We start from the raw sequence: 26,794 nt of genomic DNA on the forward strand, positions 1-26,794 counted from the left end.
TCAATAGACCCTTATAAGGTTGAACAACAATTCTGCATATTGAAGGACATAGGCCGATCATTCTTTTCCATTTCAAAAGCCAACTCGCTATTGTTCCTTTTCTTTGTGACCTCTGGGGTAGAATTGATGGCTTAGTCGTAGACCCGGATCACAAGAACAGAATAACAATCATCTCTATTCAAGCGATTTCTACTTTCAATATAGTACAGAAAACAGTTTGGCGTCGAACGCCATCTTGTATTCCACCTATTTCCGCGGCACTACCAATAAATATATCGAAATTTAGAGCTACAATATAACTGAAATATCATGGCGATGAAAGTGGCGCTTGTGTTGCTTCTCTCCATCGGAGTCCAACAAGTGGCTATAGCTCTTGAGTTGAAAATGGGTAAGTTTCATTTTCTATTTTCTTACGTACCAATAGATTATTAATTTTTAAAAATGTAATTAACGTTTTTATCATTGTCATTGTATTGATGGTTTCTAACATACATTTAATAATACCAGTCGCCTACGGAATAATATGTCTATGCCTATAATTAACTAGTTAGTTTTGACTATACAATGACATGCGTGTGTATAGCTTTACACTAACATTATTCTGTAACAATTAATTTTTTTTTGCTCATAAAATAAGTAATATAATTACTAATTTTGTTTGCGTATATTTGAAATGTTTACCAAACAAATGTAATCATACCGTACGTTAGACGTTAAATGTCGATCCGGGGCATGGGGATTCCGGAGGACGCGCGACTTTTACTTTCCTTTTTTTTTGTGGATGGAAAGCGTCACATTTCGTTAGGCGCCGTACTTATATTTCTAATTTATTAGCCTGTAATTCACTACGTATATACATTTTAATGAAAGTATCATTAAGGTGTAGAAGGCATGTTGAAAGAGTATACTGTACTGTATTATAAGGAAACACATTCTTTGTCGATGGCGTAATAGATTTCTCACAACTCATAATTAAAAACAAATCAATTAACACTACATATTTAAAAACGAAAACAAAAGATTTAAACAAACTCATGCATCGTTCGTTAATAAATAATTTATGCAGGGAAACGTCTGTGTGTATTAAATACACTACCTTTAAGTTTAATTATGCTAATGAAACTAATCGAGTGGCCTTAATGCCCATTTATACAGAAGATAAAATTACATTTTTTAACTACAGTAATGCCAGCCAGTCAGTATAGTTCAACATTAATCATATTTAAACAAGAAGGTATTTGATAAGAAACACAAGTAAGGGTTGCGGTTCACGATATAATTTCATAAAAAAGAAGTTTGGTATTATGAGAAATAATAAAGAGAATAGATCCTCAAAATAATATCTCACTGTATTTAAAAATTGAACGTATAATTGTGTGTGTGTTTTTACATAGTCTATAGAGATATTATAATATATTATATCTACAAGGGGCTTTGAAGCATTTGTGCATGCATTGAGTTTATTTTCAAATATTTTAACTTAAGACAGATATTTCAGTAAATCTAACTATCCAACTCTAAAACTAAAAACATTGTTTTATTCTTAAAACTTGAATATTTTAATCTATTCAGATCTAAATTGATAATGTGTTATTATCACATATAAGGGCGCCCTCCAAACTATTACAGTAGGTGATTGAAAATGTATCGGGTTTATGAGTCATAAATTCCTAATACTGTCACAGCACAATATGTCTTTTGTTGGTCGTTGATGAGGCTAATCCACCTATAGAAATTCTTCATTGACAATATTGTGATTAACCCCGTGTAAAATGAGATTCATCACCAATTGTACAAACTCGTTTCTGCTTTCTAAAGTCAGTTATATTATTTTAAATTTAGACATTTTGACGCCAAATAGGAAATGTTTGCCTGATTCACAAAGGAAGTCAATTCTTTCAGCTATTCAAATTACAAAAACCGTGGTGATCTTTTTTTTTAATGAATATTATTTCTGTTTGTTCCGTTGTGAATCTGAAAATATAGATTTGTTATTGTTGGGTTTATACCCTTATGTCCTAATTTACTTGAGACACATCGTGGGTCATGGGTCAAGTTCTGAGGTAATAAATCAAACACTTTCAGACGGACTGGTGCCTTTCATACGTGGTAGCTACATTTTGCTAATTTGTTTGTTTGCAAACAAATTCCTATAGACTTCCTCACATCAGTACTGCTTCATTAGTGTTTATAAATTAATATTAATTCCCAGTATATCACTTCAACACTTTGACTGAAACTGCCATGTCAATGTACCTGTAAGTAAACTTTGTTCTCACATTTTAGAAACTGTGTACCTGAATAACAAAGACATATATAACTGCAGCAAATAAAAAACCTCGTAAACAATATACAAGCCCCGTCGTCTCTCGAAATTCTAGCTCAAGATAAATAAAAGCAATTATTTCGTAATCCTCAGGCATGTTTCGAACACAAAAATATACCTCTGTGGCTCTTAATATTATTGCAAAGAAAAAGCCCCACCACCATTGTGGATCGTAAATCAACCGATTTGAATTCAAAGGGTCGGAACAGAGGCCCAGCCTTCGAACAATACCTTTTCAAATAAAATCATTCACAGGTGCACTAGCGTTATATATCATATAGCCCTTGAGATTTAAAAATGTGAAAAAACAAATTCTTTCATCGATCGTACGATGTTTAGTAACCAACAGCCCACTTGAAATTTAAAATTTAATGTTCATGTTTTTGCGGCCATCTCGCATATGGAGCGTCAAGCTGTCATTTTAGATATAATGTTAAACCTGGTTAAAGTTAAACATATAAATTATTTCGGAATAAATTTTAGTTTTGCGTCCCATATTCACAAGTGAAAAGTACTTGAATGATTGTAATTAATCAAATTGTAATTATGGTGATTGGACGTTGAGGAGGTTGATTTAGAATTGGTAAATGACAATGACCTTATTCTCAAAATACAGTCTGCAGGAGGAAGTTAACGTTGTGTAAATGTAATGAAACAGCAATCAATGCCTTCAGTATCCCTCCATTTACTCAGTAGGCCTAGGTTTCTTTACTGTGAATATTGTTTTCACTTAGTCAGTCAGGCAGATGATTCAACGGTTGAATGAAGCTTTGTCTCTTTCGTTTTAAATTTCTTGTCCCGTATAAAAAAAAAAGTGGAATATTTCGTAGAGTATAGAGAGAATACTGTCGGTATTCTGCAATCTGAGCACAATTACTATGTTTTTTAGGCCTATGTAGGCCTATCATATTACAAATATTCCACACACTAATATGAACATTACATTTAAGTGTACTACATGTACTTGAATATTTAAATACATAGACCTTCTACTAGTTAGGGAATATCTTGATTTTTCTGTGAAAAAATTATTAACAAAGGTTTTTTTGCAGATTCATACTCTATCACATACCAATATACACCAAAAAATTCCTCCAGACATCAGGGGATGGGGAAAGTGGTTAAATTTGACCTTTGACCTTACAAGGCATATGACACTGTATCTCGGTAACCATTGGTCCTAGAGATTTAGTTTTTGCACCAAAATGTTCCTTATATACATATTTATATTTACTATAATGAAGTATTTTTTCAAAAATTCATTAGAAATGGTGGAAAATGACCTTTGACCTTTTAAGCATATAACAGGTGTATCTCAGTGATCCTTGGTCCTAGAGACTTAGTTTTGGCACCAAAATGTTCCTTATATACATATTTATATTTTCTATAATGAAGTATTTTTTCAAAAATTCATTAGAAATGGTGGAAAATAACCTTTGACCTTTTAAGGCATATAACACATGTATCTCGGCGATCCTTGGTCCTAGAGACTTACTTTTGGCATCAAAATGTTTCTTATATGCATATTTATATTACTTGTAATAAAGTATTTTATAAAAAATGAATTAGAAATGGTGGAAAATCATGACCTTAGATGGTCATGAAGCTGTATTCTGAAGACCATTGGTCAAAGAGACTTAATGTTTCTTATGGGCATATTCATATATATTAATAAAGTAGGCCTATTCTACCAAAAATTGTTTATTATGGTATTTTCCTCAAAAAAAGCTTTATTTAATGCTGAAAAACATTTAGCCCGATTACATATTTGAATTCTCCTATCATAATAAATTCAAATTCAAAATAAACATTTATTTCCTTCAATTGCAGAATAGAAACATAATAAAGAACAACAATGAAACGTAATAATAAGGTTTAAAAAAATAAAATGTAACATACAAATCATAACTTTCATCAGAGAATCAATAAAAGAATGTCAAAATTTCAATTCTGTGTAATAAATAATAGAAATTAAAAGAAGGTGGCAAAGTCCAAAAGGCAAGTCTGAGTGGGAGGAGCCATATATTAACTAAGGTTCGAAACAAAACGCGATTACACACACAAAACAAACACACACCCATAATGTATCCCTATCCGAAAAAGTTAATTATGTCTTCTGACCTCACATATTTTGTTATTTTATAATAAAGTACCCTTATCCCAAAAGTTAATTTTGTCTCCTCCTAATCTCACATGCTATATTCATGGGCCATACCGGCTCTGTAATGGACATGGGTCAAACATTTCCCATATAGTCTGTCTCATAACAGGATAAACTTAAAAAAAAAAACCTAACCCATATGGATTTGCCCGAATGAACCCTCTAAGGACCCTTTTGGGATCTCTATGTGGTGCGCTACATAAGGCCCTGTATTAGAAATATATCGGGTAAAACTGTGGATTCCAGCCTATCTGTGCAACCCTGATCCTTAAGGAACCCATATGGATTTCCCAAAATGAACCAGGAGTAACCTCTGGATTCTCTATGGCCATACATGCCCTTTATTGGAGATACATGGATATCTGGATGAAACTGTTTGTCTTATAATATGGATTCGACCATATGGGAAAAAGCTATTACATACGATTCTTAAGGAACTCATATCGATTTGCCCAAATGAACCTTTTGGGTACTCTATGGCCTATAAATTGGCCTTGAATCGGAAACATGTAGATCGAACTGTGGGTCCCTTGCATCGGTCTATGTGGGAAAAAGTACTCAATAAATCTCTAAGGTGGTCTGCAGCTCAAATTTTAACTTTTGTTGAGACATATTAACACTGTATTATGTTGTCCAATAACTTCTGACCATTCTGTAAATATTTCTTTAAATTAAGATATAATATTATATGTTACCAAACAACCACCACAAGCCCCCCTCAAACCCCTCCCCCACCCCGCCCCAACACCTCTTTGAATTAAAATCCATCCTGAGAGGCTCCTATGTACTTCTTGTATAGTTATTATTATAAACAATTTGCGCTTAGTTCCAACTCTCTATGCCATGTCATTATTTAGATGAGAAAAACAAGTCAAAGGTTAAAATTTCATAAAAAATGGGTGATAGAAGTAATACTAGAATATATAAACTATAAATTTATGTCAAAGGTCAATAACCACACTTCCGGTCATTTTCAGGCAAGATCTTCTGTTAAACTGAATATAAATATATATCTTGGGAACAATTTGCTCTTAGTTTTAATTCTCTCTGACCTGCCGTTACTTAGATATGGCGAAAAGAGGTCAAAGGTCAATAACCACACTTCCGGTCATTTTCAAGCAAGATCTTCTGTTAAACTGAATATAAATATACATATTGGGAACAATTTGCTCCTAGTTTTAATTCTCTCCGACCTGCCGTTACTTAGATATGGCGAAAAGAGGTCATAGGTCAAAATTGCTGGAAATGGGGTTTCCGGTCATTTTTACAAAAAATTTTCTATTAGAACTAATATTAACATATACATTGTGAACAATTTGACACCAAAATTAACTCAATACAATATAGCATGTTGTATGAAAATAGTGGCCATTTTGTTTACATGATAAACAGTACAGAGTACATGAAAAACATGATATTTATCAGTTTTAGTCTCAATAACTTCAATCTACACCTATGTCCACAATCAACTATCAAATGATTCAAATTTTTTTACACATGATCATTATATTGGAGAGATATTTTTAGAGAAGTTTCGTTACCATTGAGTGCTACCTTAATTTTTTTTTTCTGGTGTAAAAATATAATTTTTTTTGTTTTTTTGGAAAAAATACTTATAAATTAGTATTAATTGACCAAAATTCATACTATAACCCAATATATACCTGCATAACTATATATCAAAATAAAGATAATTTAGTAAGCTATCATTTGATACTAAATAAAATGAGGTACATTCAAAATTCACAACGTTATTAAAACAATAACAGGCGTATCTCTAATTTGACACCAAATGACCTTTGACCTCAAAATGACCCCCTTTCCCCAGGTCAAAATTCATGGAGGAATTTTTTGGGATGACTTGGGATGCATTAGAACATGAATCCACTGAAAAACCTTTGTTAATAATTATTTCACAGATTGGCATTTTTTTGACCTAAAATTCCCTAACTATACTGTTATATTCAGCTATAAGAAATATCGATTTTCAAACGACGACTATCTATTCAAATACCTGCTACTGAAATTTCCTATTGTAAACGCATGTTTGGTTTTTTATTGTGTTTTAACAAAGGATGTGTTCAGTAGGCTACTGTGTTGTAAGTGATTTCGTCTTATATGCAGCTCGTTTATTGTTGTACACTGCCATTTAAAAAAATATGTTAATTTGCAGGCATGATGATTAATAAGGGCGTTTACGCAAAAACACAATACCATTTCCATTGTTTTGTGTAGAATATTTTAATATCAGCAATCAAATGACGAAAGAAGTATGACTACTGGTCCACTAATTACACAGCGTATCGCGGGCAGGGAAGAATAACATTTTACTCCAGACATTGCTCTGCTTTCCATGTCTAATTTCGTAATATATTTAATATAGGTAAACCAATATTCAACCCATATACGCCTATACAGATTATAATAAAAAATAATAGGCTAAACACCTTTGTATTTCAATATTATTAAAACAAAATTAGGCCTAGAATTAATAATGATAATAATCTAAAAAAACAAATGTTATATAATTATATCGATAACGAATTTTGAATATTATAGAGAATATTTTTACCATAAAAATAAAACGATAAATATTCTGGTATGAGTTTTCTATAATATAATAATGATATCGTACATTATTACACGTTTTAAAGGGAATCTTTGACATTACTGTATATCCACCGGGGGTAAGTTGGATGATCGAGCCGGTCTAGAGAAATATTTGTTTGCTTCTCAATAAGTATTGATATCATAAATTGAATTAAATAAAAATTATTATTATTATTTAAACAGTTCAATTATAACATGGCCTATACATGTGTGATATTCTTATAACATTTTATTTTGTTGTTTTTGATTGTTGTAGCTGCTATTCTTGGGGAACGAACAGGTAGCCCGGATGGAGAGTACGATCAAATTCTGCGTGATGCTCTGGAGCATGTTAAAGACGATGAATTTTTTCTAGGCCGTGATACTATCAGATTAGATCTGCAAAGACAAACATACGGCTCTTATTGGCAGTCTCTTGTTTACGGTAAGATATCTCTTAAATCCTCGTTATAGGAGGACCAATTGAGATTGTTATATTTAAAATAAATCACTGTCAGACAATAAAAGAACAGTACTAAGCAGTAGGCCTACAGTAATAGTTGTATAATGTTTCGAGTAAACCTGAATAAAATATAATGCTGTAACTAGTGATCTGTATTCGCCTTTCACCTACAACTAACCAAACTTTAGCCTAAACATCACCGTTGTGCATTAATCCTAAATCTGGACTAAGTTGGATGTGGGTAAATATATATAATATACACTGATTGATATAGTATACCACTATATCACGTTAATTCCCACAAATTTCAAATCGTAATATGCCGTTTCATTTGTTTTCTTTTCAGTTTGTTCTGGATCAGTCGTAGGCCGAGGAATAACTTCACTGGTCCTTCCGGAAGATGTCTGCGAAGATTGCGATGACTTGTCAAACACTATCACTTACGCAACTGGGCCCATTATTAACCTTGATCCAGGTAGTTTGGGATCGGAAGCTATAAAGATGTACCCATCACCAGAAGATGTCAATGCTTTGCTTGTAGACATGCTGCAATATTTTAAATGGGTAGATTTTATAATACTCTACGACAACGGTAAAAGTAAGTAGGCCTATACATTAGTATATTCAATATAATTTTACTTAAATTCCTTGAATTGTATTCAAGAAGAATTTTCATCTGGTTTCGATTTAGTAATGAGACTGAGTTCATTTTTATAAACCAGTAAAATAATTAATGTGTCAAGCCAGCTTGACGAAACTGTTTTGACACGTAATTTGTTTTAGTGGTTTACAATTCATAAACTTTATCTCCTTAAGGTATAACATTATTTTATGGTCTACGTGGTTTTACTCTGTAGAAAATAACTAAAGGGGGATGTGTCAGTGTGACCATAGAGATAATTTGTCTCTATGATGTTATCATGGAGTAATAACACATCACTTATGTTATTTATTTGTCGAAAATATTTAAGTCATGGAGTAACACATCACTACACAGGATTTGTTAATAATAATATACTGTAACCATTATTATGTTCTTTTAGTTGTCGAAAATTTGTCGCCATTGCTAGCAGGAGCAAGAGACTATGGCTGGAACATTCGTCTACTGCCACTTTCTGAAGACTTCAAGGAGACTGCGGATGCCATCAAGCTTGATAGCCTACAAGACGTAAACAACATTATTCTATACACATTTACAGAAGAAGTCGCCTTGAAAGTAATCGAAAAGGTAAATAATATGTCATCTAATGAATAACTTGATACAATCATGGAGGTATACACCTCCATAATACAATCAAGGCAATTTACGTTCTATTTTTACGTCCTTATCTTAATTCAACCAAGGCAATCTACAGTAACAACAGGATGGTGGGCTCCGGAGAAAAATGGTTTATCTGTGGCTGCGACAAGATCAGCTCCACGGCCCTTGACACCGCGCTCCGCGAACAATATTATATAGTAAAGTATTGTTAGTAATTGTCGCAGCCAGACATAAAATAAAAATACACAATACAAAAATATTCTTTTATTGTCGAAGAAAATTGAAATTGCTCATAACTAACATAACTATTCCACCACTCCTGACTTTCTTTACGGTAAATATTATATTAACAGTTCTATTGTATTTGTTCACAGGGCATCGAATATGGAATTGTCACTAAAGGATTTCATTGGATTCTTGCAAATATTGTAAGTACCGTATATAGTATATATTTCATAATAAAATGTAAATGACAAAATACTAATGGAGCTATTTTCTGTTCGTCCTATGTAGTACTGTGAAATATCGTACGAGTAAATGTCATGTATTATATTGTTTGTAGGTTTACACGGCGAAATCAGTATGTTGATATAAAATTTGCGGTACACCACGTATATTTTAGTTATGAAAACTCAACAGTTTCTTTTTTTAAACATACGTGGAACTTTATATCAACATATTACATGTATTCATATTAATCAAGAGAGGTTGATGTTAGCAATGAACACTTATTTAACATAATGGGTTATTTGGATTGTTATACATTGGCATGTTACTGTATTTAGCAACATTAGCTTATACATCGTTTCCAGTTATGTATGAAATGCCAATTTTAAAGATAAAGGACTATCATGCTTAGTACTCAAAATAGAATCGGATAAGTGATTAAACCTTTCTTAACTTTTGTGAAATAGGACTTGTTTTTGGAGCGTGGATTTATTGAAGAACTCCGGTACACAGATGCATTTATCACAAGGTTCAGTATGAATGAGACGGACGGTAGTCTTTCAACAACCACCACCAAACAACGTACAAAATATGAATTCCGTCAGCGATTGGCTTTTGACTCCGCTCTTGCCACGGGTCATGCGTTGAGGATGTTCGGGTACGTTCATACACCCTATTCAAACTGTTATACAAACCATTCATTTTAGTCGGTTATCCATATTTTAATTCTCTGGCTAATTTCTTCAACGTTTTGCTTATCTATTGTCTTCAGTATGCCTAATTGTCCTATACATTTTAATATCGTGATTTTTTATGCAGACTAGACAATGGAGGATTCGATAATGGCAGTCCATTTGTAGACGAAAACAATAACATACGTGTGGACATGAAACGGTGTGATTCAGCGGAGGATAGTTCAGTTCTGCTGGATTACTTTAGCCAGGTATGTACGATGGTCTGTATACAACTATACTACCTAGTACTGCGCAGTTAATTTGAATGATGGGGGAGACAGGTCTCCCAATTTGTTTAGGGGAAGACCCCTCACTTTGCGTCGGAAAAAATCGCCTAAAATCAGCATCTGATTCCAAGTTTTATTTATTTATTTATTTTTTTTTTTTGGAAACGGATGAGTGCTCTTATGCTTTTTAATTTATGGCGGATTTCAAGATCGTCCGATTGGATATTAGCACCGTACTTAATATCTGGACACAATTAATATAGAAAACTTACGCGATTACATTATTTTTTTTTCAGGTTGATTTTAAAGGAATGTCTGGTCGTGTAGCATTCGACGAGCAGGGAAGTAGAAAGAACTATAGGATATCCATCACCAGTGGCGTAGGAGATACTCTCCATTTTTGGGTAATTATGCATTATATGGAATTTTTTAAGATTTATACACAGTAGTTAACATAGGATTGCATCAAGACAATAGTAATTGTGGATATTCTTCATACAATTACATATTTTTTTATTCCAGCGAGGTGAGTGGCTTCAAAATCCCGAGTACGATCCATACAATCGCGTTAAACGACAAACTGACAGGTTTTCTAACCAGCGACTTAGGATGTATCCCTATTTCCAAGCGGAAGACGATCACCTTGTTATTTCAATGGTTGAGGTGAGGAAACGTTCAGTGATAATTTTCTTTCCATTTCATTGAAATACAGAGTAGGCCTAGGGTAACAGCACTTTGTGAACAAACTAAAGCTTTGTCTACACTAGTTTGACCAACAAAGTGTGATGTGTTCAAAAACGGTAGTGATATGCCCAAATATTGTAGTGATATGACATCATCATGTCCATTATGGGGCACATCACATTTTTTGTCACAAAAATGTTGATAGAAATAGACAGAACGTTACCGATGCTGTGAAAATGTTCAAGTCAAAACGATTTGTATGCGTTGTTATCCGGCAAGAGAGAGGACAGTAAATAAGTATACATAAATGTATTTAAATATCTAATATATTCACTTATATGATAATTGTATCATACTTGTTTTATGTAGGTTGCTCCGTACGTAATGACTAAAAATAAGGAAGAATACATGACTGACGAAGAGAGGAAAAATTTCGAGCAGCAATCGTTTGTAACACAGTTCACTGGGAACGATCGATATGAGGGCTTCCTCCCTGATCTCATGTTATACATCCAAGATGTACTGCAGCGTTCTCTAAATATTGATATAGACTACCGTCTACAGGTGTTTGGCGACGCTGAAAGAAACTACGGAACAAAAGACATTGTAACTGGGGAATGGAATGGAATGATGAAAGAAGTTTTGGAAGGTGTAAGTTCTCTGTCAATTCTCCTTATAGTATCCTTCACATGACCATGTATTATAAATTCAAAGTGCTTTGTTTTATTATAATTATATTTTGAATGTTTTTTCTTCATGTTAGGAAGCAGATGCGGCTGCCGGACCACTAGTTAAAACTAGCGAAAGAGAAGCTGATATTGACTTCACACAAACATATTTGAAAGGAAAGATTCACCTTCTAGTAAAACATCCTAATAATATTCATGACTACTCCTTCAATGTTATGTACCCGCTTGGCGTTGAAGTTTGGTTCATCACTCTCTTTTCTATGTTCTTTGTTGCTGGTCTACTTTTCCTCTACAATCATTACAATCCGAATGAGTGGAGAACGGTTATTGAGCAAGATGGTAAATCATATGAAATCAACGCAGATAACTTCAACATTCGTAACTCAATCTGGTTCGCAGTCAGCACAGTATTCCTGCAGAGTTATGACGCCTCGCCAAGATCACATGCCGGACGCGTTTTGGCAGCATTCTGGTGGATGTTAGCATTGATAACGGTCTTTCTCTACGGCATGCATCTTTCATCGTTTTTAGTATTCAACAAACAGTTTTCACACATCCGAAGCGTTCATGAACTTAACCAGAAAGTGGAGATTGATGTAGGTCTTGTGCAAGATGCGCCTGTATATTCTTTCTTGAAGGCATCAGGTGCATCTTCGAACAGAGCACTCTTCAACATGGTAGCAACCACCCAACCTAGTCCCATCGTTCGAAACATCCAAGATGGTATTGAACGTGTTCGTCAGTTAGATGGTGATTACAGCCTTGTCGAAGACAACAATGTACTGAAGTTTTTCACAAGAAATAAGCCATGTGATGTTCATATTGGTGAACATACATTGGAAAAGTTCGCCTTTGCTATGGCTACAAAAAGTGGCTCACCCGTAAGGGATCAACTCACGTATGCTATCAAGATGTTAATATCAAACGGTACCATTGAAGATCTCGAAAATAAATGGTTGTACAGAGAGGGTAAATGCAGTGGTGTGTCTTTCTGGGAAAGAGAAGGACTTTGGTCGCTTACTTTGGTAGACTTACAGGGAGCTTATTATCTTCTTCTGATTGGTATTGGTTGTACATTGACAATGCTTTTTATCGATCTTGTAGCATATCTGCTATGCCCAACTATGTTTCAGACGACGTTAAGAGAACGCAATGACGATCCTCAAGGTGCTCCACAATACGACCCCTACAGGAACTCAGGACAACCTACTAGTCACGGAGCTTCGGAATATTTGTAATAACGTCATGATAGATTATAGTTTTAAGTACGAAACGAACAATTCGGTATTTGCAAATCGGGTTAGACATATTGTATGGAACACTTTCATACTGTTATTTTTAGAAAAGATGAATTTGTATAATTAAGAATACACACCCATAAGGTAATATTTGAATAATAACATCAGACATACGGGATGTTATTCCAGATGGTTGTTTTAAATGTAAATATTTAAATTTGATAGTGACTGGTATTTGGGTAAGAAGACTAACAAGGCCTAAAATACTGTAACTAGTCAAGTACCCAGACAACTTTGACGGTGTCGTTCAACCTAGAATACGGTTCTTCCTGGACCATTCCAAACATCCCTTCATTTATTCCAAGCAATAGACTCAATATTTTGAATTATTGGTTTAGTTATACCATGGTTAGGCCTATACGGTTAAAATTCAACTTGTATTTATGAGATGTACGATATTTGTAATCATTGCTAATATTTAATAAGCATTCCAATTTTATATAGTGAAACAAAAATATAATAATCAAACAACTGTTTATTATTATTTTAGTGTGTTGAGTAAGAAATATAATCGTATTTATTGTAGGCCTACTTTCGTTTTTTGTATAAGACAGTTATTGCAGTCATAATGTGTAGGCTAATAACAACATCTATGTCCTACTGTTATTGATTTTACTTTATTGTAAAATTATTATTTTATTACACAGATAAGGTACAGTAACGATTTATTTTTATTAGATATACTGTAAACGGTAGTAAAGTTGATTTTGATTCACTAAATGAATAATCGATAGTTTAGTTCACCTTGGACATTTTTTAGATGTAAACTGTACATTTTTCTGTGACTTTGGCATCCCATACGTTTTTTTTTGACAAATAAATATTTCGTTTGATAAAAGTTGGTATTGATACTCTTATGTTGTTATTTGTTATTAATTGTGACCATTAAAACTGTACTGGAGTAAACAAGACTAATTAATAAAATTACATGTAACGCGTGTGCACTGTGTTAAAAATTAAAAATAAATTTGTAGTACTGTTGATTATTATAACATACAGTGGCCTACTGATTACGCCCAGACTGACGATAGTAGTAGTTAATTATGAAAGTGAAGATATAATTATCATCTGGAAGATAATCAATAATTAATGACGATATAAAGTGAGATGGTAATACAGTACCACATGCGGCTGCCAATACGATATTGCAACAATAAATAGTTTACAGTAAAACCGTTGATTAACCAGAGCACGGAGGTATAAAACACCTCCATGACCAGGTGATGATGATATATCATCGTGTATGCACTATTCAAATCGCCATAGACTAATCAATATACGGTAACATTTGGAATTACGTAATGTTTATAAATAAAACACCGATAGAAGTATTTATGTAAACCATGTGTGTTTACCTAGAAATTAGAAAATACATAATATCAACTAAACTAATGGTGAAAACATTTCATCTCATCGTATTTGTCTAAAAGCCTAAACCACATCACTATAAAATACTGTAATGTAATGGTAAATATTATAGCAAAACACAACATTTTATCGGTGCTTTGTGAGCGGAATCCAACAAGGTCAAGTATTGATTTCGTATACCTCATTTGAGTATTGTTATTTGAACAAACTACTTCCTGTAACATACCAATAAAACCGTTTTACTGCTCATTCGTCATTACCATGACCTCTGGTGGAATGTGAACTTATACAGTACAAAATACGGATACGTATATAAATTTAACTATACAGAATATCAGACAATGTAAATGCTGACGGCTATTGGTCATTAGTAGCCTACTGAAACTGAAGCCAGAGTGAAATTAGAATTTCATATTTCACAACAAGAATATATTTGTACCAATATAAAGACATTGATTAATAATTTGTTTTATATCTAAATAGATTCTTTTCATTGGTATTGCCATTGTTCTGATCTTGCTGTTTTTCGTACGTGAGAAGATTGTTTAAAACTTTAAAGCTCAAGCTTATGGCGCGCCAAGCTACAATAATATTTCTGGCTTATTGGTTGTTTTAATCAATAGAAACGCAGTACTGTAACAATGAATGCCACATTGTATTATTCATTCTTTGTGGTTTAGAATTCTTTGGTGCATTACTTCAGTCAACACATAGATATTCATCAATCTGTCGAGGATTTATTGTTATGGTAATTCCTGGTCTTAAAATTATAAATGATGAAAGAGTTATACCAGTAGAAATATTTTCCAACGATTCAAAAGAAGCATGACATCCAGAATTGTTTAGCTAAAGGTTGCATGTACGGTGAGTGTAGGCCTACATTCATCCGTAGTTTGAGGAATCATTTAGAAATAAATAAATAAATAATTCCAGCATTATTAACAATATATTGATATTAATTAGTTTGGTTGCTGCACGGTTAAAAGCTGGCCAAGGCATATGAGTTTGTACTATATTATTAAATGGAAAAACAAATATAACATAAACAAACTCTACTGTGTTTCTGAATAAAATAAATAACTATATTATATTGCTCCCCGCAAAAGGCCTTCAGTTGTTATGTAATAAGTTAAATATGTCTGAGAGTGACCACAGAGGCACCACGTACTATAGCTGCCCCCGCGAGTCACCGGAAGGTTAAACAATCGTCAAAGGTGACAACTTTGGATTTTCATATGCATTTTTGGATAAATAAATATGTTTTTCTCCATGGAATAATCAAGTACTTTATTTAGGCCTGCAAGTAAACACACATTTCCCATCATTTTCCCATTAATGTACTTCGACCGGTAAAATGTGTAGTACAAAGTACAAATATTAATTTAAAACAAATAAATATATCGTTCCTATTGTTTGATATCTCAATTATTTTGAAAATCGTTAATACTGTACAGGTATTATTATTTCACATTCCTCTGTTCCTTTTATCTTCAAATGTGGTTGTTTCACGTGATTTACGTTTAATCTTCAAATCAAAGCAAACTATGGTAACCAAAATTTAAAATCCAAACAAAAAAAAACAACAACGAACAAATATATTTCTTTTTTTTTATTCCAATCTATCGTTTTTAAGATTTACAATGCACTGAAAAGTTTTAAAAATATATTTTTTTTAAATCGTGAAAGCCCTAAGCGAGAAAAGTACTTAGAGGGTAACAACACTTTTCAAGGTATTATCAATTTTGTTGTAGCTAATCTGAAACCATGTATATACATATTATACTAGATTTATAATGAAATGTAAAAAACCATAAATAAATATTACTAATTAATGGAGTAGATGAGGGAAAAGGGATTGGCGGGGGATGGGAAAGTAGGCTTAGAAAATACAGAAATGTGTCGTTATAAACACAATTCTAGACATTTTTATATATGATTGTTGACTGACAAATGAAACTGGTAGGTAACAGCTCAGCACTTTCTAACTGTCTCCTCTTCAAACCTTGACCCTCTCTTCTTCTTTTTTTTCGAAAGCCACATTTTTAGTCGCCGTGTAACGTGACTCTATAGCTCGCTATCTCGGTTGGTTGGTCGGTCGGTAAACACTAACTCAAATTTGCGACTACAGCCATGTATATGGCCTTGTCTTTTGCAATGATTAAAAACATTATTCACATATAAAACAAATCCTCAATGGAATTTATCTATTAACAACTATATCAAATCCATACATAAACTAAAAAAAATGTTATATTTTTTACAAATTTATATAAAAAGAAATACGATACTGACTGTCTATTTAATCTATCAATTAGTCTAATTATTGTTTTGTATTTTCTGAGTAAAGACCTCACAAAACGAAGTGTAGCACTGATAAATTTATTTAATCCAGAGAGAAAATGGAATGTTTGCATGTTTATCAGTACAGACTACGAAACCGTACTCAAACCATACAAGCGAGCTTTCATTTCATGACAGGAACCGTTTATATTGGGCTTATATGCATGCGCAGATCACTCTTTATTAGAAACTAGACTCCTTTCGTACCGTTTCGAAATGAAAGCTCGCTATTTTCAATTAATCGAAAAACGCAAATGATCTTCTAATAAAATATTGGATTATTAATTATTCTTAGAGCATGAGTTTAAACTTTAGATTAAGTTACCCTTACTTTGATTTAGTTCAAACTATTTATTTTATTTCAATATAAATAGACATTATAACTAAACCAAAATAAACTTATATATACGTTTGATCACAGCCACTGTTTCTCTTTACTTGGGCCGGTTAGTTCATAGTCAACACTGGTTCCGTTTCCCGCTGAAGTCTCTCGCTGAGGCTGAGATTGACTGGTTGGTTTTCGCTTGCGTCTTGGATTGCAACACATGAACTCGATAGCAAACGCAATTAAACTTATTACACATCCAATAGCAAACAAGCAATATACACCCCTTAAATCGTATGAAGTATAAGAGTATATACCTTGTTTTTCCCAAGTAGTCAAGTTACCGCATCGACTGTGCCTATCCCAGTAGTTAAGCTCCAGACGGTGAATGACCCCACTGTCTCGAAGATTTTGAATAGCATGAGAAAGCGGTTCTTCTAATGGTGAACCTTTGCGCACTGCCAACCCATAACTTTGCTGCACAAGAGTTCCACTGCCTACAAAAAGATCACATGGTTCTTTGGACGCCTCATATTCTAAAATTGGTGCTTCTCCTAAGAACGCGTACGATCCACCAGAATCTCGAATTCTCTCCACGGCCTCTTCCATTGTTTTTACCTTGCCAGTTGGATTTGCATTCTGTATCGTCTTATAAAACTGGTTGTCTGTGTTATCTCTTGATTTTTTGAAGTAGTAGAACGTTGATTCTGGCTCTATCATCCCTGGCTGAACATCTATTTGGTCCACCAATTCATGCATAGTTCGAATTCGTGTAAGACGTTTTGAAAAGTTCAAGTGCCATGGTGCATTGCTGATAAGTAGGAACACCATAATAATAACAAAAGCCCACCAGAAAACTGTGATGACGCGGCCTGAATTTGATCTTGGAGATGCGTCAAAACTCTGAAGGAATAGCGTCGACGCTAAAAACCACATTGAGTTCTTAGCATTGAAATTGTCGCGGTTCTCTTCAAACACATCTCCTCTTTCAGCAGCAGCTCTCCATTCGTATGGACTGAAGTAGTTACAAAGATACATAATTAAGCCGACCAAGCAGAAAAGAAAACCGTTCAAAATCCAGACCTCTAGTGCGAACGGGTAGAAGACTTTGAACACATCGTCTTTCACGTGGTTTGGATGCTGCACCATTACCTTAATTCCAGCATCCATAAAAGGATATGTGAAAGACACCGCGCCCTCACGATCTGGTCGAATAGTTAACGGGCCAGCAGCAATGTCAGCTTTCTGTAAGACATAAAGACATCTTAAAAGTAAGTTATTGAATATTAATGTTAGTATACGATACTCTTGTATAGAAAAGCGAGTCGTATTACCACCAACAACCATTAAAACCACAATAAATGATTTAGTCGTCGTAAATATAGCTTTACTCACGCCTCGGTAAACTTCCCCAACCATTCCACTCCAGATTCTATTGTATTTTCCTGGACGTCCATATTTACCGTCTGGAACTAATTCTACTTCATAGTTGAACTCAATACGTTTGATAGAGTTTTTGATTTCCTCCAACAGCTCCATTATAAAACCTTCAAATCGACCATTCGTGGCATCTTTTTCTCCGTCAGTTTTGACAATCAGAAATGGTGGAGCCTATTTTGAACATATAAATTAAATTAATTAAATTGTTAATACAATACTCACTACCGGTGTGATTTTCAATTATTTGATTGTTTTAATAATATAATATTTTGAACATTTTCATGGTCAGTTTGGTGTATAGAACCCAATTTACAACTTTATGACTGATAATCTGGATGAAATAAAAGTACCTTACCTCAATGGAAACAACTTGGAGTTTCCTGTCTTCACCTTTCAAATATCGTGTAATGTTAAACCGGGATTCACTTTCATATGGTATTGAATATCTTTGCTCCCAATGTGCAGGATTTTGCACCCACTCCCCTCTCTGTTAATAAAATAATAAATAATATTAATAAGTAAACTAAGCAACGGTTTGGAAAGAGAAAGTAGAGAAAGAGAAGTATGACAACGAACAATAAGATAGTAATAAAGCAGAATTCTGAAATGAAGTTCAAGATAATGATGGTGGAAATATGAGCAGGAATGTAAAAGAATAAGAAAGGTGAAAAGTGAATGAGGACATCTTTACTCCTTCATGATCTTAACTTACCAGTTGATTGAAAGCTCTTCCACGTCCACTGTACACCATTAAGGAATAGTTCACACGATTACCCATCTCATCAAACGCTATGTTTCCTGTTAGTCCTTCAAAGTTATACTATACAACAGAAGATAATAATTAAATTGTGGTTGTGTGATGTTTTTATCTTTCATAGCAGTTGCTATGATATGATGGATATGTTACCCATTTACTTTAGTCACAAATAATAAAATAATTAATAATATATTTATATAATACATAATTATATATGTGATTATAATGGAAGTAAAATTATGAGAAGAAGAGTAGGCCTATCATCTAGTAGGTGTCCAGTCCAAGATCCAACCGCATTCGGTCAATAATTACATTCTTTTCTTTAAGTAAAATATATAGATAAGGCGTCATTGATGTAATGTGCAACACAAATATCCTATTCTAAATTAGGCGTGGAGTAACAGATCTGTATTACCATATTAAATATATCATATTTACCCATTGCATATCATAATAGAGAGGATCGAGCTCACGGGGATTTGGATTCTCCATTTCACACGGTTTAATGATACTTTCACCAGGAAACACGTTAGTAAGACTCTGTCCAGCAGCCCCCCGTCTTTCGTGATATCGTCGGAGACCGTACGCAGCTGTGACAAAAGCGTCGAAAATCAGCTTTTCACGCATACTCCATTCGCGAGACTCCCGATTATTGATCTGTATGGATGGGTATGTGTATTGCCATTCAGTAGTGTAGTTCATTTTGAAACGGGTCATGTAAACTCCTTCCTCCTCTAAAACTTCTTCCAAACTGCGATCGATAAATACATCCTATGGCGAAATGGGTATTGTAAATTATCAATAAATATATAATGAATAGATACTTTTTTAATAACTCGGTCGATTCTCAAAACAAAATAATAATAAAGGGACAGAAAACAAAACACAAAAAGACTTACAAGATAGGCTAACATCCAATGATATGTGCTTGAGAATATTCCCTGTGCTACCCCTTTGTTTATAATGTCTATTGTCGTTTCCTCACTCTCCGTCATCAGAAGAATGTTCTGGTTCCCGTCGGCCTTGATTTTTTCAGCTAAGCTGGCGACGTCACCGTCGTATTCACGTAATGTGACGTTGAACTTGTTGGCAGAAGCAGCAACTAATATGTCCGAAAATGTATTGTATTCTGTAATAATACAAATATAACATGTATTTTTCAATAACTTAATGTTGTACTTGCAGTCACTTCTTGCAAAAAAATATAAAAGATAGTCTTAAGGCTAAATGGTCCTATTGCGCAGCTGTACACAGACAGTGTTTAAAAATCAGGCCTAAGTCCAGTAATCAGACGATTATTGCGTCAGTTAAAACCTCATCTTCCCCTATAACAACTCAACACCGCCATCCCCGCCCTCAACCTATAATACGGTGCCATCCCTGGTTAATACTGTAATAATACTGTAAGTTATTTTAAATACAACTTACGAGAATCTTCATAAACTATAGTCCATTTACGCCACTTAAAATAATCAAGCATATCAAGAAGAAAGATGCTCATATCTTCCGGAATCGGGTACATCTTGATGGCTCTGGATCCGGAACCAAACTGACCAGGGTCGACAGTGAATACTGGTCCAGGTAATCCATAACTGATAAATGTACCTACGTCATCACCACATACGTCCTCTGTGATAATTAATGTGGATGGTACTTCTTGTTGGATAAAATCGCAGACTATAAAAGAACGATTGTTGTAATAAATGTATCGTCGTATTGTATACGATATTCAATATAATAATACAAAATAAGAAATTAAACTAAATCACAGACCAATAACACAGTACATATATCATTGAAATGGAAAAATAATATAAGTAACCATAAAAACATTGTTTATAATTTTTATTTTGGATAACCCTAACCCCATTATTTTTTATTAAAGTCCAGTCAAAAGCAAGTATTTATTTCCCTTGTTAATTCATGATGATAAAGTACAATACTTTTGGTAACTAAGAGGGGCAAGATCCAAACAAGCAAAGCTTATGAGAAGCAGCGCGTAAACTGAAAAAGAAAAACATGACAATGGGACCGGAATCAGGACAAAAAAGGCTAATGAAGACAAGTTATTCAATTTAAACATATCAATACACCACGCTAATTAGTTCTATTGCTGTTGATGTACGGTACAGTAAAAACCTATTTTAAAATTGTTTTAAATTATATTTCTTACCTTCTTTTAATGCTGGATATAAGTCGTCATTGCTCTGTTGTTCGATAACAACTTGTGATACATCTTTGTGAAATTGTGTTAAGAATGTAGCATTTGATCGAATCACAGCCATGGCGTGGTCAAGTATTTCATAGTAAACGCTGCCGGCCCGTCCAGTTTCTTCTCCTAGTATGGCACCTGTATTAAAATAAAATCATATTGACAACACGGTAAAAAAAACAGAACAGTCGCTTTGCTATCTACACACAAACATGAATTTATAAAATATCAAAAAAAAATATGTTTTTGTTATTATTCGTTTATGCACGAATTGTGCATTTTTCCTTTGCTGTGTGAAAATCTATTTTACGGTCATAATACACCCATTACTGTATTAATTAATTTTTATTTAAAATTATTGATATATCTTACCGATGAACATATTAATGAAGATTGCTTACGCGTACAAACATTATGATGATTTTGACTTGAAATCATTAGGCCTGATTATTTCATTAGTGGAATTCATTTTTTAGAAAAACAAACAGTTACACGTTTATGAAATCACATTAAATGTGTGTAGTTTAAAGCATACTAAACCAAAATAACGTATATATATACAAATACAAAATCCGTGTTCTTTCAATATGCATATACGACGCGCTCTTGTTACCAGTGTAAATTAATCAATAATTATTATTTTACTGTTACCACGAAGTATACGCCCGATGACTCACGGTTTTTTAGCTTAATTGCTATTGTATACAAATAAGAATGCCAGAATAAAAAAACAGGAAAATAATTATACTGAAACCAGCTAACAATGATAAGTGAGAGAGTTCAATGGTAGTAAGATAAAACGCAACGACATTCAATACAAAATATTCTAGAGTAGTGATTAGTGAGGTCAGAAATGTGTATACCGAAAAACATGCGGAACATGATATGGGAAATGTATCAGAATTGGAAAAAAAATCATTTCCGCTTTCGTTTGGAGAAAGTTTCAAACAAAGTACCTGTATATAATAATAGTTATGGCAAAGTGTAATAATTGGTAAGAAAGACATTTAAAATCCTAAACCTATTTTTCCTGTATGGCTCTCTGAGCTGTCATTTATTATTCAGATACTGTACTACGATGTCTACTGCATTTTGCACGCGCCAAGCATGTTAATCGATTTGAAGAGTATAATGTTGATAACTTCATCATGACAGGTCTCTTCCAATCAGCTGGTAGTAGGAATGACCTGTTTTGATGGGTGCCCGAAATAGAAAGTAGAAATTACTCTTTTTATTATGAGTCCCAGTCGAATTATGTTTAATGTACACCTGTTTTTGTTGACTTTCCTTGACATTTCGTGGCTTGATGGTTTGTTTGACTGAACTCGTTTTTGATATTAATTCAAAGAATGAAACCCACATTTCTTTTTTAAATTTGAAGCAAAAAAAGGTAAATTTAATTGAAAACTATTCCTGGTATCAAACGTCGTTCCTCAATGCTTCCGTTTGGGTTTAATTAGTAGTATTTGCGTTGATTCCAGATTCTTTAGAGCTAGGACAATATTTTCTTATGATTTCTGATTAAGGTTTCAGACTACTAGTGCGTTACGTTTATTCATATTTACATGGTACGGTATGTAAATAGCTTGACAGTTCATATAAACAAACCATGCCAACGAAATGTAGGTTAGAAGGATGATGTTGATGAAACACGTTTAAAGTTAGATTTCATGATAAACAAGACGTCTATCATTTTGAAGTCTATCTATAAAATAAGTACCTACATAGTTCAATCGGCCTTTTTGGTTAAAGGGGATACTTAAATATACTGTACTAAATATTAAAACGAAAATAATAACGTTTTTAGCCTGAATTCAGTCTTGTTTAAACTTGGAGGCATAGCTTTATACTGGTACAACTTTATCATTTTTTTATAAAGTTTCTAGCTTATTAATGCCATAGGAAATAGGGGTTAAATTGTTCACCAATGACGAAACTATTATATATAAACTGTTCATCATCGGTTAGTCAACATACTTAAAATTATAGGTCTGGATGTTGTTTCAAATCTGTTTGCTTGCCGACCGATATCACTTACATTGAAATGTAAATAATTTTCTAAATGCTGTTTGTAAAGTCTTACTTCGTTTGAAAAGTACTACCTTAACCCAAAGCTAAATTCAATAGTAAAAAAGCCTTCATTGTGTCGTTTAGAATAGACAAAATACAATAGAGAACGGTATTGCCAGGGGTAAATTGTTCACCAATGACGAAACTATTATAACAAACTGTTCATCATCGGTTAGTCAGCATACTTAAAATTATACAAAGGGATTTATAAGCCACAGTATTGAAAACATCCTTAGAAATTGGAATTAGAAAGCAACTGAAGTGTAATCAAGCGTCAATTCAGAAGCTTTTATTGATGCAAACAATAGAAGCAACAATTGTTTTGTTAACAACACGATTGCTATCCAACTAGATCTCTTTTAACTGTGACCTCTTTAATTGCATGTGAACTTAATTTTAGCGCCAAAGGCTTTACAGAAATTTAACGGTTCTATTTTGCCGCGGAGCTTGCTATCAACTTTTTCGAACAATAAAGTGGAAAATGTATTTTGAAATCTGGCTATATAAACTTTACTTGAGCCATGATCATTACGGGTCAAAGAATTTGACTGGAAAATTACCCAAATACCTTACTAGTAGTCATAATTATATTGTTATTGGGTAGTGGCCAATATGAGGGTAGATAACTAGGAAAACTGGGCGGGGAAATGTTTGACATTATGCGGGTCGGGTTGTATTAATTTTATTACAGTGTATTGTAGGCCAAGTCTGTAAAAAAGTCATAGCAGAGCTAAGTGAAACATAACACGTTGAAAATCTACCTTTACAGTGCATCAAACAGATAGTTGGGCTATGCTGGCTATTGAATAATCAATAAATAATAAAAGATCAATTTAGGATGTATACGAACGTCCTCAACAACTAGGGTGAAGGCCAACTCCATGACGTTTCCTAAATTGGTATACTTTACAGTGCACTTTGCGGTTTATTTGTCAACATCTCCCTCAATCAGATAGGTATTTTATTAGGTTTTTAAATAATATACATCAGCAAAGCGCACACATGAGAAATATAACAAATAATAATGCGGTTTTTGGTCATTGTTCTAGTCCTAAACAGATGCAACCACCTATTTATATTATGATACTGCTATTGTCCTGGTCAATAATAAAAAGAATGTAAAATTAAACCTATAATACGTAACAAATTCTGGACAAAACGTATTTATCTTGGAGGATACATATAATAAATATTAAAAGTAGAAGCATCAATTTCGAAAGTCATAAAATGCGTAACACGTAAAAAATGTGAAAGTTCATCAAGTGCCTCTTTTATTGAATTGTTTACCTAACACTACTGTACAGTGTTAGAATAAGATTGATAGTTTAGGTTGACAAGAAAGTGCTGCGAACTATGGCAATATTGTTCACTTGATAGGTGACGTAATACGCGCATGGGTAAAGAGTGTGAACTGAATATACTGTGCAGTATTAATTGAGGTTTGCATAGGCCTATTAGTAATTTGATTATTTTCATATTCACAAGGGAGTAGAGATATAATGGTACCACATTCTGATTAACTTTTCATGGAATGTGGTAAAACATCATACACTTCTGCGATTGGTCAATAAATATCAATCATGATGTGGTACCTAAACTAGGGAGTTGTTACCCAGCTAAAACATAGGCAGGCACCAGGGAAAATAATGCGTCAATCACCTTTGTGATTCATACTCTCGGTTACAGTTCAATTTGTTTTACAGTTGGTGTTTAAAACGTTGATTAATATTGTTATATACAATTTAAAAACATTAGTCATTAAATTTCACCCAATGCATGGAAGTAAATGGTGGATCATCACAGATATTATTATATTTAGGCATATTGATCGGGATATTCACCATTTATTTACACCTTTTTAATTTTAGAACAAATCAATTTACACAAAGACACAAGCATTTAAAATAAGTATTTTTAAAGTAAACACAAATACAGATACGAATTAAAAACAGGAAGATATACTGCTACTTGAAAAATCACATTTAAGGAAATAAAAATAGTATTATTATAGGCCTATAGTCTTGTAATTTAAGATGATAGGAATTGTTATTATGATAATTAAATTAAAATACATTCGTTATTTTTTTAATAAAGAAATGATGAAATCAACATCCGGATACCGGCAATATTAATTGATGCTTTTAGTTATATGCTATAGGCCTATAGGCCGCAGTCTAAAATGGTAGTAAGTAAACAACATAATAACATGAGATGATTGGTTCCGGCTTAGTTGATGCGAAAATGCTTTTACTGAGCCTATTTTCTAATAAATCTGATAAAATCCTACATATTTACAAAAGCATAGGAATCGTGTTATTAATACTGTATCGTGCAAAAATTAATTACATTTATTAAAAAAAATCAACAGGTATAAAACTTACCAAATGTAACACCTTCTCCATTAGCAATGTGAACATTTTTGTGAAAAAGCAAAACACAAACCAAAAAATGTACCACGGCGTGAGCCATTTCTTCCGTCGATATTACAATCGAGGAATATTTTATACGTGCACTTTATAAAGAATACAGACTATATATCATTTATCGTCTAAAATGGCCGCTAAAATTGCTGCCGGAGAAGAACCAGCTTTGTGCGATGCGTTAGAGGTAAATAGATATTATGCATTATTCGTTTACAATCAGTGACGCAGAGCGTAAAGCCGGTTCTGTTACAGTACACAAGCGCCCTCATCGTGAAGTAATTACTTTAATTATAGAAAAGCTATTACGGTGTGTGTAAAATATGGAACGACACCATAAGTACTAATTGATTGGCATATGAATTAAATAGTATACGGTAAAATGAATTGTTAGACAATAGATATACTGTAGTAAGCTTAGTAACTTGTGCAATATTATCCAACATTACTAATACTGTACAAACAAACAAATTAGTATTATACACATTTAAATCAATCCCACAAATATTGACCTTCACGTTATATAATGATTGACAATAATGACAATAATTATGGCAAAACCTTTACGTAATTTAAATTACATCATTGCTTCATTCATGAAATAACATAATAACATATATGTGATACTGTATTACAGAAACGATAAAGCAGGGAGGTATTATTATTTGTTATACCTAACTGGATAGAGAGTCTATTACTATTAGTCATTTTAGAAGTGGTTGTAGGGTGCATGTACACTAATACAGAATGTCAGAGCCATTGGAAGAGTTACAACATTGAATGGAGAAGTAATTTTGTTGTGTCATCAAAGATATAGCTCTTACGCATGCGCGTTTAGTTTGTATAGTTATTCTCAATAAACGTCGAGAAACTCAACAGTTCTTTTCAGAACTAATATACGTGGTGTACCGCAAACTTCATATCAACATTTGATTTCGCCATGCAAACCTTCAAACAATATATTCTCTACGAGACATTATTTT

General features: G+C 33.3%; 2 protein-coding genes across 2 annotated transcripts; one reads left to right on the forward strand and one right to left on the reverse strand.

Annotated features, from left to right (window-relative positions):
* On the forward strand, positions 1–13,717 carry LOC144853597 (glutamate receptor 2-like). The gene is made up of 11 exons (XM_078711328.1): positions 1–388; positions 7,354–7,521; positions 7,886–8,137; positions 8,583–8,767; positions 9,175–9,228; positions 9,715–9,905; positions 10,067–10,190; positions 10,505–10,612; positions 10,731–10,871; positions 11,262–11,543; positions 11,656–13,717. Exons 1-11 carry the CDS (start codon positions 310–312, stop codon positions 12,817–12,819), a joined length of 2,748 nt encoding a protein of 915 aa, XP_078567454.1. The 5' UTR covers positions 1–309; the 3' UTR covers positions 12,820–13,717.
* A 2,278-nt stretch (positions 13,718–15,995) lies between these two features.
* LOC144854742 (glutamate receptor 3-like) lies at positions 15,996–26,187 on the reverse strand. Its single transcript, XM_078712703.1, has 9 exons — positions 25,773–26,187; positions 21,283–21,459; positions 20,538–20,786; positions 20,009–20,238; positions 19,548–19,880; positions 19,065–19,172; positions 18,708–18,839; positions 18,308–18,523; positions 15,996–18,157 (listed from the first exon to the last, which is right to left on the reverse strand). The coding sequence occupies exons 1-9, from the start codon at positions 25,858–25,860 to the stop codon at positions 17,003–17,005; spliced, it is 2,688 nt and encodes an 895-aa protein (XP_078568829.1). The 5' UTR covers positions 25,861–26,187; the 3' UTR covers positions 15,996–17,002.
* Between the last annotated feature and the right edge of the window lie 607 nt (positions 26,188–26,794).

This window comes from Antedon bifida, chromosome 10 (genome assembly GCF_963402885.1).
Source record: "Antedon bifida chromosome 10, ecAntBifi1.1, whole genome shotgun sequence".
NCBI lineage: Eukaryota > Metazoa > Echinodermata > Crinoidea > Comatulida > Antedonidae > Antedon > Antedon bifida.

What these genes read in the sequence shown, in the direction of transcription:
- LOC144853597 (XM_078711328.1), top strand. Translation starts at nt 310, where the DNA reads ATGGCGATGAAAGTGGCGCTTGTGTTGCTTCTCTCCATCGGAGTCCAA. An exon ending in CCTTGAAAGTAATCGAAAAG is followed by an intron (nt 8,768 to 9,174) that starts GTAAATAATATG and finishes ATTTGTTCACAG; the next exon opens with GGCATCGAATATGGAATTGT. An exon ending in TTGTTATTTCAATGGTTGAG is followed by an intron (nt 10,872 to 11,261) that starts GTGAGGAAACGT and finishes TGTTTTATGTAG; the next exon opens with GTTGCTCCGTACGTAATGAC.
- LOC144854742 (XM_078712703.1), bottom strand. Translation starts at nt 25,860, where the DNA reads ATGGCTCACGCCGTGGTACATTTTTTGGTTTGTGTTTTGCTTTTTCAC. An exon ending in TGGAGAAGGTGTTACATTTG is followed by an intron (nt 21,460 to 25,772) that starts GTAAGTTTTATA and finishes ATTTTAATACAG; the next exon opens with GTGCCATACTAGGAGAAGAA. An exon ending in TATAGTTTATGAAGATTCTC is followed by an intron (nt 20,239 to 20,537) that starts GTAAGTTGTATT and finishes GTATTATTACAG; the next exon opens with AATACAATACATTTTCGGAC.